General features: G+C 39.9%; 1 protein-coding gene across 3 annotated transcripts; it reads right to left on the reverse strand.

Moving 5' to 3' along the window:
* Positions 1-2277: 2277 nt before the first annotated feature.
* Positions 2278-13606, reverse strand: LOC121642347 (protein shisa-7). Of its 3 annotated transcripts, none has more exons than XM_041989042.1 (6): positions 12736-13606; positions 8405-10772; positions 7635-7789; positions 7109-7174; positions 6631-6816; positions 2278-6463 (listed from the first exon to the last, which is right to left on the reverse strand). In XM_041989042.1, the coding sequence occupies exons 2-6, from the start codon at positions 9169-9171 to the stop codon at positions 5529-5531; spliced, it is 2109 nt and encodes a 702-aa protein (XP_041844976.1). In that variant the 5' UTR covers positions 9172-10772; positions 12736-13606; the 3' UTR covers positions 2278-5528. The 3 variants fall into 3 exon arrangements, with proteins under 3 accessions (XP_041844976.1, XP_041844977.1, XP_041844978.1); XM_041989043.1 differs by lacking the exon at positions 12736-13606 and adding an exon at positions 11809-11863; XM_041989044.1 differs by lacking the exon at positions 12736-13606 and adding an exon at positions 11133-11155.
* Between the last annotated feature and the right edge of the window lie 1530 nt (positions 13607-15136).

Consider the following 15136-nt stretch of genomic DNA (forward strand, 5'->3'; position numbering starts at 1 on the left):
TTTTTTTTCCCTACTGTTGTTTCTAGATTATACTTGCAATCTGCTAGATTTATCTGCACAGTTTGCTATGTTACCTTTAAAACCTTTACATATGAAAACATAACAAGCTTTTCAAATATGATTCACTACTGTCAGTGGTACTGTTCAGTATTGTTAAAATCAGCACCAACCAGCTCCACTAGTAAAATAGTTACACGTAAATGCATCAGTAATTATAATTTGATTCATTTATGTTATATAGAGTATCATTCAGTAATATAACATTCAAGATACAATGGCACTTTTACAAGGGTCTAGAAAATCTGTGAGTTTTTTTTTAATTTATCTATTTGTCATGTAAAAATAAAGGCTTTTAAAAAAGTTTGAAAATCACTGGAGAGTGCCTTTCATCATTTTTTGTAGGCTTTTTGGTCTTACAAAGTTTTTCACTTTTAAGAAAGAAGTCCTATATTTAAAAAACTGAGTAATTAGCTCTTTTTTTTTCTTTTTCATGTCAGAAATACATTTAAGAGGTTCCATTAAATAAAAAAAAATGGCCATGAAAAATGCTTAGGTAGTTTCCCAGTGTAAATTTACAACTCTTCATCATTTGGTTTGCTGTGTACTTCAAAATAAATCTAAATTCAAATATAGCTATTTAGTTGTACTCGAGATTTGGCAGTACATGTTTTTGCATCAGTGTGCTCAAACACCAGACAGAAGTTACAAATATACAGTAACATATTGTTTATTTAAACTTTATGTAGGTTTTAATCTGCTAGGGAGCCGAAAGGACTTACCAGTGTTGCTGCTCTAACATCGAATACTGTAAAATGCAGAAGAATAATGTTTCAGTCAGTAAAGTGATTTTTGCCTGTTGCACCTTAAATATTGAAACTCAAAATAAAAACTTGGGGCACTATAAAATACCAATACAATTTGGATATAAAAATGAAAGAAAAGGTGCAGTGCAATATGAGTTCAAGACACTAAGTTGAGACAATATTTTGAGTTGTTCTCAACAGTGAAACATTAACGTTTTACCACTATGTAATGCAGCCAGTCCTCATCAAAGTACAAGATTTTCTGACACTGAGGATACCAAATGATGAAGACTTTCAGGTGTTATCTCATCCCTTCGTCCTTTCAGACTCACTTTTTGCTTTAAACATATTTCAACATTTTAAACTTTTTTTTAGAGTCTAAGCACATGCGCCCACACACACATACACACACATAAAAGATCTGGAATAGTGATTGGTCTTACCCTCTTACCACAATACATTCTGCCAGTGAGGGCAAGTCCATCCCAGATGCCAACAATGCCAAAGAACGTGATACTGCCTCTAAATTCTGCTAATATAAGGCTTCTTTTAATCAGAAAAATTATAAAGCTGTATTTATGAATATAACTCTTTATTTTAGAGCTTGACAAAAGGATTGTCTAAGTAATCCCCATTACATGTGATAATATCAGTTATAGATGAATGACACTTCTTAATGCAGTTCTATCTGAGGAATCAAAGATCTGCTCAGTAGTCTTGTACCCTTGCCCATAATGGACCAGAATTTCACCAGATTCCTTGGATTGTTTAAGGTCATTATTCATTTTAGATTAAGATATCCTTTCCAATCTTTTCATAGAATAGTTCTTTTAACAGTCTAATGGTTTTCTCACACATTTTTTGGCAAACCTTTGCACATCTTTACTCCTAAATGTTTCTGTCTTCAGTCATACTGCTTTGTAACAAATCATAATTAAAATCACCTGTTTGAGATTATATATATTTATATATATATATACACATATATTTTAAGCCTTTTTGGAACATTTTGTGGGTCATGAATGCAAAAATCAATGTATTTTTTAAAATAAAAAATCAGTGTATAACTATTCAACCAATTAAAGATTCAAAAAATGGAGAAAAAGTGTTTGTTTTTAATGTATGTATGTATGTTTTGTTTTTTGTTTTTTTTCTTTGGGGGGGGGGGTTGCTGGGTTAATTGTCTAATTGATTTTTTACAGAAAAATTGCATTTTCTAATATGGGGTTTAAAATAAGTGGCACACATAGATTTGATCAAACTTGATTGACAAAAACAAAAGCGCTTCAACTGGAAGTAAATGTGGTAAACATGTTTGCTGCAGAGACTGTGGGCAACCAAACAAACCAGAACAGCAGAATCTAAGAGACTTAAACTGTTTAGAGATTCAGACTTGATTTTACCTTGAATTATAATGAATGTAAAAGATTCTTTAATGCTTTAAAACTCACACACTCCTTGACGAACAACAAAACATTTTTCCCACAAACTTTATTATACAAATTCTTTGTAAGTCACTGTCGTATCCAAGGGGATCAATGCATCAAACAATAACAGAAGGGTTGTATTGAAATTTATAAGCGTGAAAATAAATTCATGACTTTTCAATAATGGACCTAATCCTGTCCATATAATGTGGCCATTAAGCATCATCCCTTTAAATGAATTCATAATGGTGAAAACACACACCATATTCATTCATTTCTCTCTGAAAACAAGCTTTAAAGCATACCTGCCTGTGTATTAGTTCCCCAATGTGAAGTTAAGTAGATAGATAAATAAAAAATAAATAAATACGTAAATAATAAATAAATAAATAACCCCTGTAGCCACCAAGGAGGCTTCGACAATAAAAAGACAACAAAATGTTTTGAATTTGGCACTGTACAATTCATTAATTACTAACACATAATTTTCTTGAATCTTCAAATTAATGTCGAAGAGATCACTCAAAGTATTCTGATTGTACTAGCTATACAAAATACAATACTTGCACAAATTAGATTAACCATTTATAAAATTGTGATGAGTTTTGATGGATATGGCTTGTGAGTTATTACGGACTTTGCTACAGACCTTTTGTGGCTCTATAAAAAAAATAAATAAATAAAATAATCAATTCTAACTGTATGTTGTCTGTCCTATTTCCCTGAAAAAGACACTCCACTCAAAGCTTTCAGGTTTCCATGAGACCTCTGTCTTTTTGTTTTGTTTTTTTTTCTTCCCATCTGTGCAATAAACAATCATACAAGCATTATGGCATCACAGGTTCCGCATGTACAACCCATAAGTTAATGGGTCAGGCTGCTTCAGAAGAAACAACAGACTGTCTGTTGCCCATCACAAACTCACTTATCCCCACTAGTCTAAAGACATTTAGAGGGCTGCAGATTTTTTTTTTCCCAATACATGTTTTTGTACCAGAGAGGAAACCTAAGTAATCACTTGAGACCAACAAGTCATAAGGCTGATGTCTAGGCACAGTACATACAGCTGGAAAATTGGCCATATAAGCATGGATGACCTTGAAATCCAGGCATGCTGTCAATGCCTCTCAATGAAATGGAGCTGGCATGCATCAAGATTTGGAATATCTTAAAAACTTTATGACCAGATGTATGAAAAACAAACTAGTCATGAGAATGCTAGTTATCTAAAAACAATAAACACTTAAATCCCACCAAGTAAAGGAACATCACATCATAATATAATTGTTAATAATAACCATAACAGTTATAATAATCATTAATAATAACACTCCATCATATTTATAACAACTACATTTAGCACTGTGTATAGGAAGATTGTCCAAATGTAATCTGTGTTTCTGTTCTTCAGTATTTAGTCTCTGTATCCTCTCAAATGACTGAACAAAAACGGCTCCTTCACTGATCTGGGTAAATACCTCTGATTTCACTTGACAGGAAAAGAAAACAAAAGAACAAATCCTCTCACAATGCTGTGCCCTCCATTGATCAGTCACACTTTCAGCTGTGCTCGTACAGAATGTAAACCTTGAGGACACTATATGTCCGTATCTGGTGCAAATATCAGGGGATTGATTTGTGCAAAGCTTTGTCTATGTTTCTCTTTGAACTGTGCTTAAATTGCTCTTGCTTTTTTGTACACATTAATACTTAATACAGCATGACAATATCAACACAAAATCAATAGAAAGAGATAGAATTTTATATGGACCACAGATATCACATACTACAGTATATAGGATAGGATAGCCCTTAGTATTGATAAGCGTTGTTATTGTTGAAGTTTTTTTTTTTTTTTTTTTTTTTCTTTGTTTTGTAATTATTTTTAACTCATACTGGCTGAATAGCGTTATGATACAGCAAGGTCTTTGTCTTGAAGTTGGCAAGGGCTTCCTCACCATCCGAGTCTCTTGCGGCACATGGAGCCGCGCAGGAGAAGGCCTCATGTTGCTCTCGCTCCTGGCTCTGAGGTTTTTGGCCTGTTGGAAAGCTGATCCTTCAACTATACAAAACATCACTGACTTGTATAAGTGGTCACCTGGTAATAATAATTAAGTGGCGATTGTCAGATCAGCTTCCTCTGTGGTATATTCTTTGTATCTCCATAAATGGCTTTGAAGGACAGTTGTGTAAGTGCAACCTCTATGCTCTATTCATTTGTGCTCTGTAGAAAAACCTTCGCTCTTCATACACAACTTATTTTTAGGTAAACTGAACACACACTTTTTTTTTTTAATTTCTTGATTTTGTAAGTTTGTGTCAACATTTCTGTGTAATGCCATGACTGATCGCTATTTTCACAGCTAGGCCCTGATCTGTAAAATGGGAACGCTAGAGAAATCTCACCATGGTCTGATATCAGTTTACACTCCTGTAGTGTAACAATGGTCAGAGTGTAAGTTCCTCTGGTGATTTTATCTAAGGTCACATGGAAAACTAGGCAACCCAGGCATCAGATTGTTAATGTGGGTACATCCGCAGTTTAAATCAGGCGAGGAGTCCTGCCAATAGTGTCAGGTTTCCATGTCTCAGACGTAAACAGGTCCCACCTTGTCCACTCAGTTACATAGAAAGCAGCCAGCACAGCTCAGTCTTCCTGTGTCAGGATGAGGTTTGGTCAGCGGAGAGCAAGATCTTAGAAATCCTTTATCAGACACACAGGTCTCTGAGACTTGTCTGGTCCACCAGGCTTTTTACCCATAGGATAGAGTTTAATATATCATTGTCAGTCAGGGCTGAGCACATCAACAGTCCAGGTAGTTGGCTCGTTTTTTCTGAAATTCTGTAATGAAATGTTTCACACAGCCTTCTGCTTCATTAAGCCTTTTTTATAGTCTGATTCCCTATCTAATATGGCTCCTGAGTACTTTTTGAAAAACATATATAAAACTAAATCATGAACAACTCCTCTGTTGGTTTTGTTTCACCCGTCTGTTCAGTCTTTTGAGTAATGGCACTGCTGTATATGGCAATATGGCAAAATATGTTACAAAATATGGCTGATGTAGGCTATCGCAAAAGCAGAAGAGTTGCTTCCTTCCTAGATTTTTAATTTTATAAGCTGTTATATTCAAGCTAATTTAATTACAAGAGAACCCCAATTTGAATAGCCTAAACACATTATACTGTTACTATACTTCATACTTCTAGTTTTATTTCTTGTAGTTATATCTAATAGTTAAAAGCAGATAGGTGATCTACTTCCATCAGTCTGATGACTCTACACTAGGCACAAACCTCACACCGTCACCTCATTTTTACTCCCTGTCCTGATCCCCTGACTGCCTCCTGCACTTCCTGCTGACCCCCCACCGCCCCCTCCTGGTATGAAATGTAGCTGCTCAATGGTGTTCTGCCTTTTTGCTGCAAAAGCCATCCTCCTGGCGCTGTGCCCCCCTAGTGTTCCTGTTCCCATGACTACCCCCGCCCCAGGCATCTCCCCAGCCCATCCCATGCCCCCACTCATGTGCCCTGTCACAGCCGGGTTTCTCTCCTGCTCTCGGCCGGATGTAGGATGAGAGTTCATCTTGATCATATGGTGCCGGTCGAGGGAGGGTGTGGCACAGACGTTCTGCTGGGACTGGGCCTTCTGCTGGCGAGGCAGTGTGGGGACAATCCCGGTTTTGTGGGCATATGGATCTACGACACCAATCCCGCCAACCCCCATCCTCTCCTCCAAATGGTCTGGGGACATCAGCAGCCTCTCCTGTCTCTCTTGTCTCTCTTGTCTCTCCTGCCTGTCCTGCGTCTTCCTAGTGAGGGTTTGCGTGTTGGAATTCTTGTTGGAGGCAGCCATGGCTTTGTAGTACTGATGTTGCTGGTTCTTGGACAGTCGGGACAGGGTCCCAGTGTTGGTTGGCATGTCACTCGTGTTGAGCAGCTGGTCAGTAGACTTCACTTTTCTTGGCTTGGAAAGTGTGTCATAGTTGGGATTGTACTGGGGCTCCGGAGGATCCAGAGGGTAAGGATTGGGAGTGGGAGAGGCAGGCATGCCAGAAGGTGGTGGTGGGATCCAGGGACGCATTGCATGCCTGGGAAGGGTTCCTCTCCCACTGAGGGTGTAATCTCCACCCCAGTGGAGATGGTGCTGAGAGGACTGGAGGGCCGGCTGGGCTGTGTGAGGCCGGCGCTTGGTGGTGCAGTAACCAGATGAGTACTCATCAAGACCTTTTTCTGGAAGCCAAATAATAGTTCTCTGAATTGTTTATTGGCACAGCAAAAAGTACAAAAATGTAATAATGCATTTTATAGCAAGGTGTTAAAGAGTGTCTCTGTGTTTCAATGCTCAAGAAAAAGCTGCAGAAACAGTGCTGTAAAAGAAATGTGAAGGTGGCACTTACCGAGGCGTTTGAGTGAGGAGTATCTGTTGAGCTCAGGCTTGGTGGCGCTCTCATAGGAGGGTGGCAGCTGGGCCAGATTGTGCAAGGAGTGGTGGAAGGAAGGCTGGGATTTGGTGTTGTTATGCTTGCTGGAAAGCAGGGTGCCTCCAGCTGCCAGCTGAGCATTGTTCATCCTAGGGGTGCGCTCTGCAGAGACCACAGGGAGAAAACGACTGTGTTAAATGAGATTTGTTCCTCTGGATATAGCGCACCGCACGTAGCAGGGAGTGAAGCTACTAACATTCTGTATCAAAGAGGCAGAATGCAGATTTCAACTTGCTTTTCAACACTAACACAAACAACCGGAGCTATGATAATCATTACCATTGTTAACATGAATGAGTACATTTTAGCTCAAAATGTAAGTGAATGAAGTCAATGAAGAATCAGTGATTACGTGTAATTTACATGGAAGCTGGGATTTCAACAGCTGCCTTACCGATGGTTGCGGTGTGTTTGGGGCTGGAGCCTGATGAGTGGATGAAATTGTGCTGCAGATTGCCCACTGTAAGTCAGAGGAAAATAAAGTAATCAGCTCATAAAATGGATATCAGGCAGTTTAAAGATGAATGATGTTTTAGCACATAAAGACTGAGGCATGCACATGTATCTACCATTATAAATGTGATTCATTTCTGAGGCAAATTAATAGCACATAATGTTTTTTTAGTTTTTTTTTTTGTGTGTTTTTTTTTTTGTTTGTTTGTTTTGTTTTGTTTTTTTAGTGATCCGAACACATAAAAAAGAATAATAGACCACCACTGAGATTCTTATTTCATTCTGTCTCTCATGTAATCTCAGAGACATCTCAGGGGTGGAACATTGAAAATGAGAAAAAACAAACAAACAAAAAAAAAAACATCTTGCATACATTTACAGACATGACAAGCACAATGTGCCTCCACATACAGATGACTTCATTTAATTGTGCTTTTCACAATACTACAAAAGCCATAGACCCTCACATCTGTTGTCCTTGCTAGGCAGTCCTGGGGCATAGAGATTTTTGGGAGCTCTCCCTAGTGTCCCCTGCCCATCTCCTACAGTCAGAGCCACACTGTTGTTTCTCTCATCCTGCTGGACTGGGCTCGACTGATGCCGCAGCATGTCAACCAGGGCTCTAACGATGCCACAATGGCAAGGAAAAAAAAGGAAGCACAGAATGAAATAGACAATAAACCACAGGCTGACCACAATAAACTCTATTTTACTGGTAAGAATAATACATCAAATTTCTCCTGAGTAAAAATGTCTAACACTATGATAAAAAACAACAAAGCTTGGAGAGCATATCGTGTTATTTTGACAGCATTATTTATGTCATTTAAATACAATATCAGTCTTTTAGTAATAAATTAGGTTTTGTTCTTTTTCCTGATCACATTTCAATACATGGATATTATTATACTTACAACAGTACATTCAAGGGACTAAACTTTACAGTTACCACTCTCCACTACAGCCACCAAATTAATAAAGTAAAACCTATATAACCAAAGTGCATATATTTCAAAGACTGTGGACCATAAGAGATAAAAAGGCACAGAGGGAATTAAAGCAACCACGAATTCTGCAGCAGTTATTTAATGAAGATCAAATATGTTTCAGCTGATGATGAATAACATTATTCTAAGCCCAGAATGGAGTCCTGAAATCACGTATTGGTACACTGTTCACACATGGAATCAAGCCGCAAATCCAGAAGTGATGAAAGAACAAAACGTTTAAGTCTCACCTGGGCATATTCAGATCCCTTTGGTTTGCTTCTTGTTGCACCTTGTTGAATCCCACCTTAATGCCCACAGCGACAGCCACCATGAACACGACCACACCGCCGATAACGAAGCCCGTATTGTGGCTCTGCTGCCTTAGTGGATCAAAGCTTGGGTCAGGGCCTAAATCCTCTGGTATGATCATGGCTTCTGTCTGTGGCTTGGCCCAGTCTGGAGAGTCATAGTTTTTACAGTTGTCCTGATCCAGCTGTCGTCTACGCTCTGGACAGCAGAAGCGGTAGTGGCAGGTTCCACAGCAGTAGATGAAGGTGTCCTTGGAGCAGTTGAAAGCACTGTCAAACTGTCCCATTACATCATAGTAACCCCGACATACGTCCATCCATACATCCATCATACGCGGTGCAATAGGCTCTACATTGGCTGCACCTAAAGGTGGTGCGAGGGCCTCTGATGAAGTTACATTCTTGGGGAACATTACCTGCGGCAGAGGTCTCTGGGGTGTCTCCAGAACTCTCTCTGAGGTTTCTAGAAGTTTCTCAAGGGGTTTGGGCCTGCTTTGGAGAGCAGCAGGCCTGACACTGGCCTGAATAGCAAGGAGCAGGAGAGAGGGGCTGGAGTCAGTCTTGGGGGGCTCTGTAAATGATCTCCCTGAGTGGTCACTGTGCTGAGGAGTGGGGGCCAGGGAGGTCTCCACAGCAGTAGTAAGTGGGGCAGTGAGAAGGGAGAGGAGGGAGACAGCGAGAACTCTGAGATTGGTAGTGAGCATCATTTTTACATGACCATGACATCTATTTTCTGTTGTTGAGTCAATGCAGTTATAACACTGTATCTGTTTTTGCCATTTAACCCACTAAAATACCATGTGAAATATTCATTTAGCATGTACAGCCAACTGGATTTTTTAGATGTATCAGCAGTTTCATTCAGTGACATGTAAATCTACCTATTGTCAGTGTTTAATGACAAAAGTTGTCAGGACCAATAAAAAAACAAACAAAAATAAATAAAAAAAAACAACTAAATTATCAATATCTTTCTAGATATGACAATAATTTGTAACATTATTATTACAATTATTTCACGTGCCTTCTGGAAAGGAACCCTGAAAGCACTGTGATTTCATCTCATTGAAATAAATTAGGAGTTATGCTAAAAAAAACACACGCACACACACACAAACTGACGGCGACTAACCTCATGCAATTAATCCACAATATTTCTTCCTACACATATCAGTCAAGAGATTAACAAATATCACATGCAATACTGGATAAAATTACTTTATGTGCCCACAAAGACCATTAAAAATTAGTAGAAAGTTTGTTCAGTAAAATATGGCATTCCTGTACATTCCTGTGCTGATTTTGGCACTTAAAAAATAGATTATGGCAGATGTTTGTCTGCTTTTTCTTCATTTACTATTTCTGTCTGGCCCTACATACATTCAGAATGGGCACATATGTATCCTGAAAGCAATTACTCTCTGGGGGAAAAAAATTCTATATAACTTTTTTAAAAATTGGTGCTTTTCTCCCTTTTAAACACTGATCTGCTCTATTTGTTAATGCTCCCTAATTTCTTTCAAGTAGGCTATAATTTCTAAATTAAGTTGCTCTAGGCACTCATCAAATATATGGATACATTATTTATCTAAATCCTATCCATGGCTGGATTAGTTTGTATCAGTATTCGCCAGGTATGGGCCATTACTGTGACTGGGCAGTGGGTGATAATGAAGACGATTCTGCTTACAACGACTGTAACAGAAAATTAGGAGTAAGGAAAAAAATGAAAAATCCCTCCTGGCCTGGTAAATATGCTAAAAACGGGGGAAAATGCCATGGTTTTAGTCAGCTTTTAGGCACAAATTGTTGCCCATGTCACTCATCTGTATCCCTAATTAGGTATGAGATGAATGCACATTGCTTCTGCATGTGACATGTCTCTTTTTGTAAAGTTATTCCTGATTTGTCTCCAAGGTTCAAAGAATATCAGTTTTGTTGAGAAATATGTAAATGTGTGAAGTTATTGTGTTGGAGGTGTTGGCAATAATAGACAGAGGCAGATCCGTCTCCCACAGAAATTATAATTACATGTAATTATCAAAATGTCCCTATCTGTAGCAGAGGATGTAGGCACAGATGGGGGAGACAGAATGCTGAAATCACAGAGGGCTCCACTTGTTTCAGTTACATGCTCCTCTAACCCTCTGAGGAGAGTTCAGGGAAGGAAAAATAAGAACCACAAAGTAGTCGTTCTTCCAACAGAGTTCTCCGCAAAAATTTTTCTTCCTGTCTTGTCTACGAGTTTCTGCTCGATTTCCCGGAACTGTTGACGATCAAGTCTGGAACTGGGTTGGCAGAAGGTCCACTGTAACACAAACACAACAGACATTAGATTAAATGAAACTGTGCAACTTCTTCTCATTTATCGACCCTTGCATGTGTTCGTTTTGGGTACACATGTGGACAGAGCACATTAATTGCATGATGTAAACTGCGTGAGGCTGATTCTGTGTTAGTGTGCTGTTTGGTTGCAGGAGGAACACTTGCCTGAAAAGCCAATGATAGAAAGAAAGAGAGCAGAGGGATAAATGCAGGGTAGGGATTTAAATGAGCAAAGAGATTGTGGTGAGCGGGAAGAGCCAGAGGTATAGATGCAGAGACGACCATGAGTGGGAGGGCGTTGTGTGGGTGGCACAGAATCAAGTACATTTCTCCCAGCACTTACCAACAGAACACAGCACATCACACAAACAGCACCACCAAACAGATCTGCAAATGCAGTCCATGCCACACGCAGGATGAGAAGAGTGCTAATCAAGATAGTACATCAGCTGCTGTAAGAACAGTTAAAAGAGTCCAATTTGAAGCAGCATGAAAACCTTTGTGTAAGTGTGTGCATGTGAGAGACTACAGTCGGCATTCTGTAAACCTTGTAGCAAGTCTCTGCCTCTTTCCTTTATTCCTCTAGCTCCCTCCTTCCCCTCTTTCTTCCTCGTTCTGCCTTTCTCTCTTTCTCAGATTCTGTGCGTGGGTTGAGGCAGCTAACTCTCTCAGAATAGCACTGCAGCTCTGTCTGTGTGTGACTGAAAGAAGCAGGGAAAGAAATGGGAGGCAGAAACCAATCAACACCTATTAGCCGAACCTGATTTCAAAGTCACATCTGCACATTTCTTGCTCAACAAGATGACACTGATGCCTTATGCAGTCATCTGCCAACGCTGCTCGAGATTCCATTATCAAGCTGTCAGCACTGACTCCAATTTACTTTTGTCCAAATATTCCAATAAATGTGCATTTACAGTTGTGTAACAACTTCAAACTTTAAATCCCAATTCTAATTATGAAAGCTCAGTCTATTTGCTAAAATAAATAAATAAAATTCTTATAATATATCAACATACATGAAAGGCTTCTTCTGTTATGTTGAAGCAATGCAGTAGTGGAGCGTGGATGAGAACCAAGGGGTGAAAGGCGCACATTCACAACTGTGAAGAGGCAGCCTGGAGTTGCATGGCTGTAGGGTGGGGGTTTTGGAAGGAGGAGGGGGACACATACACAACCCTATATCGACAGATTCTTGAAACGGCAAGTAAATGTATCAAAGCGAACAAACTATACGGACCCATTTGTTTCACTGCAGGGTGCTGTCAAGCCGTGTGTACGTTTGAACATGCAATAATTTCAACAGGTGTTTGTGGAAAATTAAATAAAATCGTCTATTCCCCCCACCAGAGCCTTTTGAAACAAATTGTGTAGTGAATCCACAGTGAATCCTGATTGCGTGCACAGTCAAGGTGAATGACATTTAATTAGGCGCAGAACAGCGGCTGCGCTGGTCTTATCGGTGATTATATGCTGCGCCATGCCTTTGCATAATCCGCGCCTCAGACTACACTCTGTCCTTTATTAGGTTAATAAGTTGCAACTTGAAATGAACGAACGTGCGGGTTACGGACATGACTTGCATGTATCAGTAGGCTTTAAAGTGTGTGGGTGTATCCGTGCCGGTGTGTACGTAGTCCGGCTGGATGTGTCGCTGTGTGTATATCAGTGGTTTTAATATGTTCATGATGTCCCAATATCATGGTAGTTGTCGATTAAAGTGGTTAAAAAAAACACATCTGCCCAGATTAAAGCCTGTATTTATAGATGTTACTGTGGCGCAGCTCTCATCCAAATGTTTTGTTTGAACAGCTGATGCGTCTTAACAGATGCTAAACTAACATTTTCATGCACGCAAAAACACGCAATTAAAGAATCCATCAGTTTAGCTTGTAATTCGGTAAGTGATGCTGCATTAATAAAAGGTGCATAATGTCGTGTCTTACCTGTGCGTTGCTCTGGGGTTTGATGCTGGAGAGCCTGCGCACTGTATATCTCAGCGGTTCTCAGATGGCAGCCTGTTATTGTAGCAGAAGATGATGAGGACAGATTGAACTGTTGCTGGATCAGCCACCTGTTTTAAATGGCCGTGCTTTTCGGAAGTGATGTTGATCTCGATCGCTCTTGTTCCATCTCAGTCGGTCTATGATAATCCATCATCGGCGCAGAAATAAAAGCATAAAACACGAGCTCAAGAGAAGGACGGTAAACGACGAGATATTCACAGATTCTCTGACACGTGACAATTTAAACACTGCATCGGAAATTTAGGTTGGGTGCACAGCTCAAGTTAAAGAAGCCTAACTATCCCGGAGAAGACGCAAAAAGAAGTAATTCAGTTGTCACATGCGCAAAATGTCAAACGTGCTCCCTCAAATGTAACTTCCCCGATCTAGAGCTGACAGAAACTGGTTCTCTTAATCATTTCCAAGCTATATGGGTTTTACTGTCTAACTGCGACTGGCCTCACGGAGTTCCGCCAGCGGGGACGCGATGTGATTGGTCCGTCAGACTGGTGCTAAGCCTGAACTCCGGGCTGCTCAGTGCTGATGGTCATTAGGCCCATTCAACCTGTGGCGTTCATCTTCACTCCTCTCCATTTAATTCCCTTCTTTAATTGAGTTACCCAAAATGCCTACATTACATTGGCGCTGAAGGACAGATGTTGGCTTTCTGCTCTTTCGAAAACAAAATAATACCAGAGGCGAGACAACTAGCTATAAAACGGGAGAAAACTTGAGAAAAACGTAATAAAAATATAAAGTTGCCGGGTTTCAGCGGAAGACCTGCGGGATCCAAAGAGTGTGTGTTATTTTCCTTTGTGTGCGCGCGCGAGAGAGAAAAAGAGAGACACGGTTGCCACAGCAACTGTGTCATTATGTTGGTGGCAATTATGAAAGCGATGAAAACGGGGAAGGGGAGAGGACTGGCGCAAAAGCTTTAACACTGGAGCGTGAACGAAACTGTCAATTAGACTCAGGCCTACACTGACAATCCAGATCTCTTGAGTGGGGGGCAATGGGAGAGACACAACAACGTAAGGAAAGAAGACAGTTGTAAGATGAAGTGAGCTCTTGTTCTGGCTTTATTCCGCTTGTCACTGCATCGTCACGATTCTCAGATCATCAATAAATATAATTGCACCAGGGTTTAGGCTTATAAACAGATTTTAAACCAGGGATTTTGTTTTATTGATTGGCATCACTGGTTAGACATCAGGTCTAGGAGAAATCAAAACAGAGTAAAACCAGTAGCACCCTGCCCACAGTATCACACAAAGATATAATAAAGTAAGAAAAATACATGTCAAGGTGTGGGCTCGAGCATTTATAGGAGAGTGTATGCAAAGGAGGTGGATATCAGGTGGTGAAGTAAGTACACGCAATTCCAAAGTGGAACTTGGGGAAGGTGTACAGGGTTATGTGGAGCCCCAGGTGTCTAAGATGGGCCTGATAATTAACTGCATGGCAGGCTGCTATTTCTACACAGGTGGGTGGGCTGCTGCATGTCTGCAGCAGAGGCCAGTGGAGCCCCTTCATTAGATGGTCCAATGACGCTCTGCTGGGTGCACTTTCACTCACTCGTTTGCTGGGGTGGATGCAATTAGTCGTTGCCTCATAATGGTTGTTCCATCAGAACAGGAGACCACTATAAACAAATTGAAGTGCTACTTTTTTAATCAGCGGACAGTACAGGCACCATCCTCATATACATTCTTAGCTTTATTTTCCATACGAACAATTATGCAAGCCAGCAACATCATGCAAAACAGTAAATAGGACTCATTTTCAGCTCACTTCTTGTATTTCAATGTTTTATTAATTTAAATAAGTTAAAATGGACACAAAATAACCAGCCAACAGTCTGCACAGTAACAGGAGTTTCAGAGGCACCTTTTCCATCTAAATTAAGACAGCTTTTTCGAGGGAAATGTAGGCCTCATATTTGTTTAGTACAGAGAAAAAGACCTGCCCAAGAAACCCTGCAAGTGTGATGGGTGGGGAGCGATTCTATCAAAGGAGGAGGGCATCTCCAGTGCCCTTATGGCTAGTCAGAGAGCTGGATTGAGGACATACTGCTTTGTAAGGAAGCAGCTGTAGAATAACCGAGTCACAAGATGTAATATAAAGAACAGATGATTGTTTTTTTGTTTTTTGTTTGTTTTGAAAAAGTTGTTTGACAACCTACGCTTCCCTTACAGCCACTGTTCTACGTCTTTACACACAATCTGAACAGGACAGCTGAATATGAACATGTCCATTAAAAACCTTTGAAAACACTGGACTGTGAAACATTTTTTTAAAAAAAGAAAAGGAAAAAGCAGACTTGCTACACCCCATTGTGAAC

Source organism: Melanotaenia boesemani, chromosome 6 (assembly GCF_017639745.1).
Source record: "Melanotaenia boesemani isolate fMelBoe1 chromosome 6, fMelBoe1.pri, whole genome shotgun sequence".
NCBI lineage: Eukaryota > Metazoa > Chordata > Actinopteri > Atheriniformes > Melanotaeniidae > Melanotaenia > Melanotaenia boesemani.

Coding starts and splice junctions, on each gene's coding strand:
- LOC121642347 (XM_041989042.1), bottom strand. CDS start 9,171: ATGATGCTCACTACCAATCTCAGAGTTCTCGCTGTCTCCCTCCTCTCC. Junction 7,790..8,404: donor AGGGATCTGAATATGCCCAG/GTGAGACTTAAA, acceptor TGGCATCGTTAG/AGCCCTGGTTGACATGCTGC. Junction 7,175..7,634: donor GCCTAGCAAGGACAACAGAT/GTGAGGGTCTAT, acceptor TCTGACTTACAG/TGGGCAATCTGCAGCACAAT.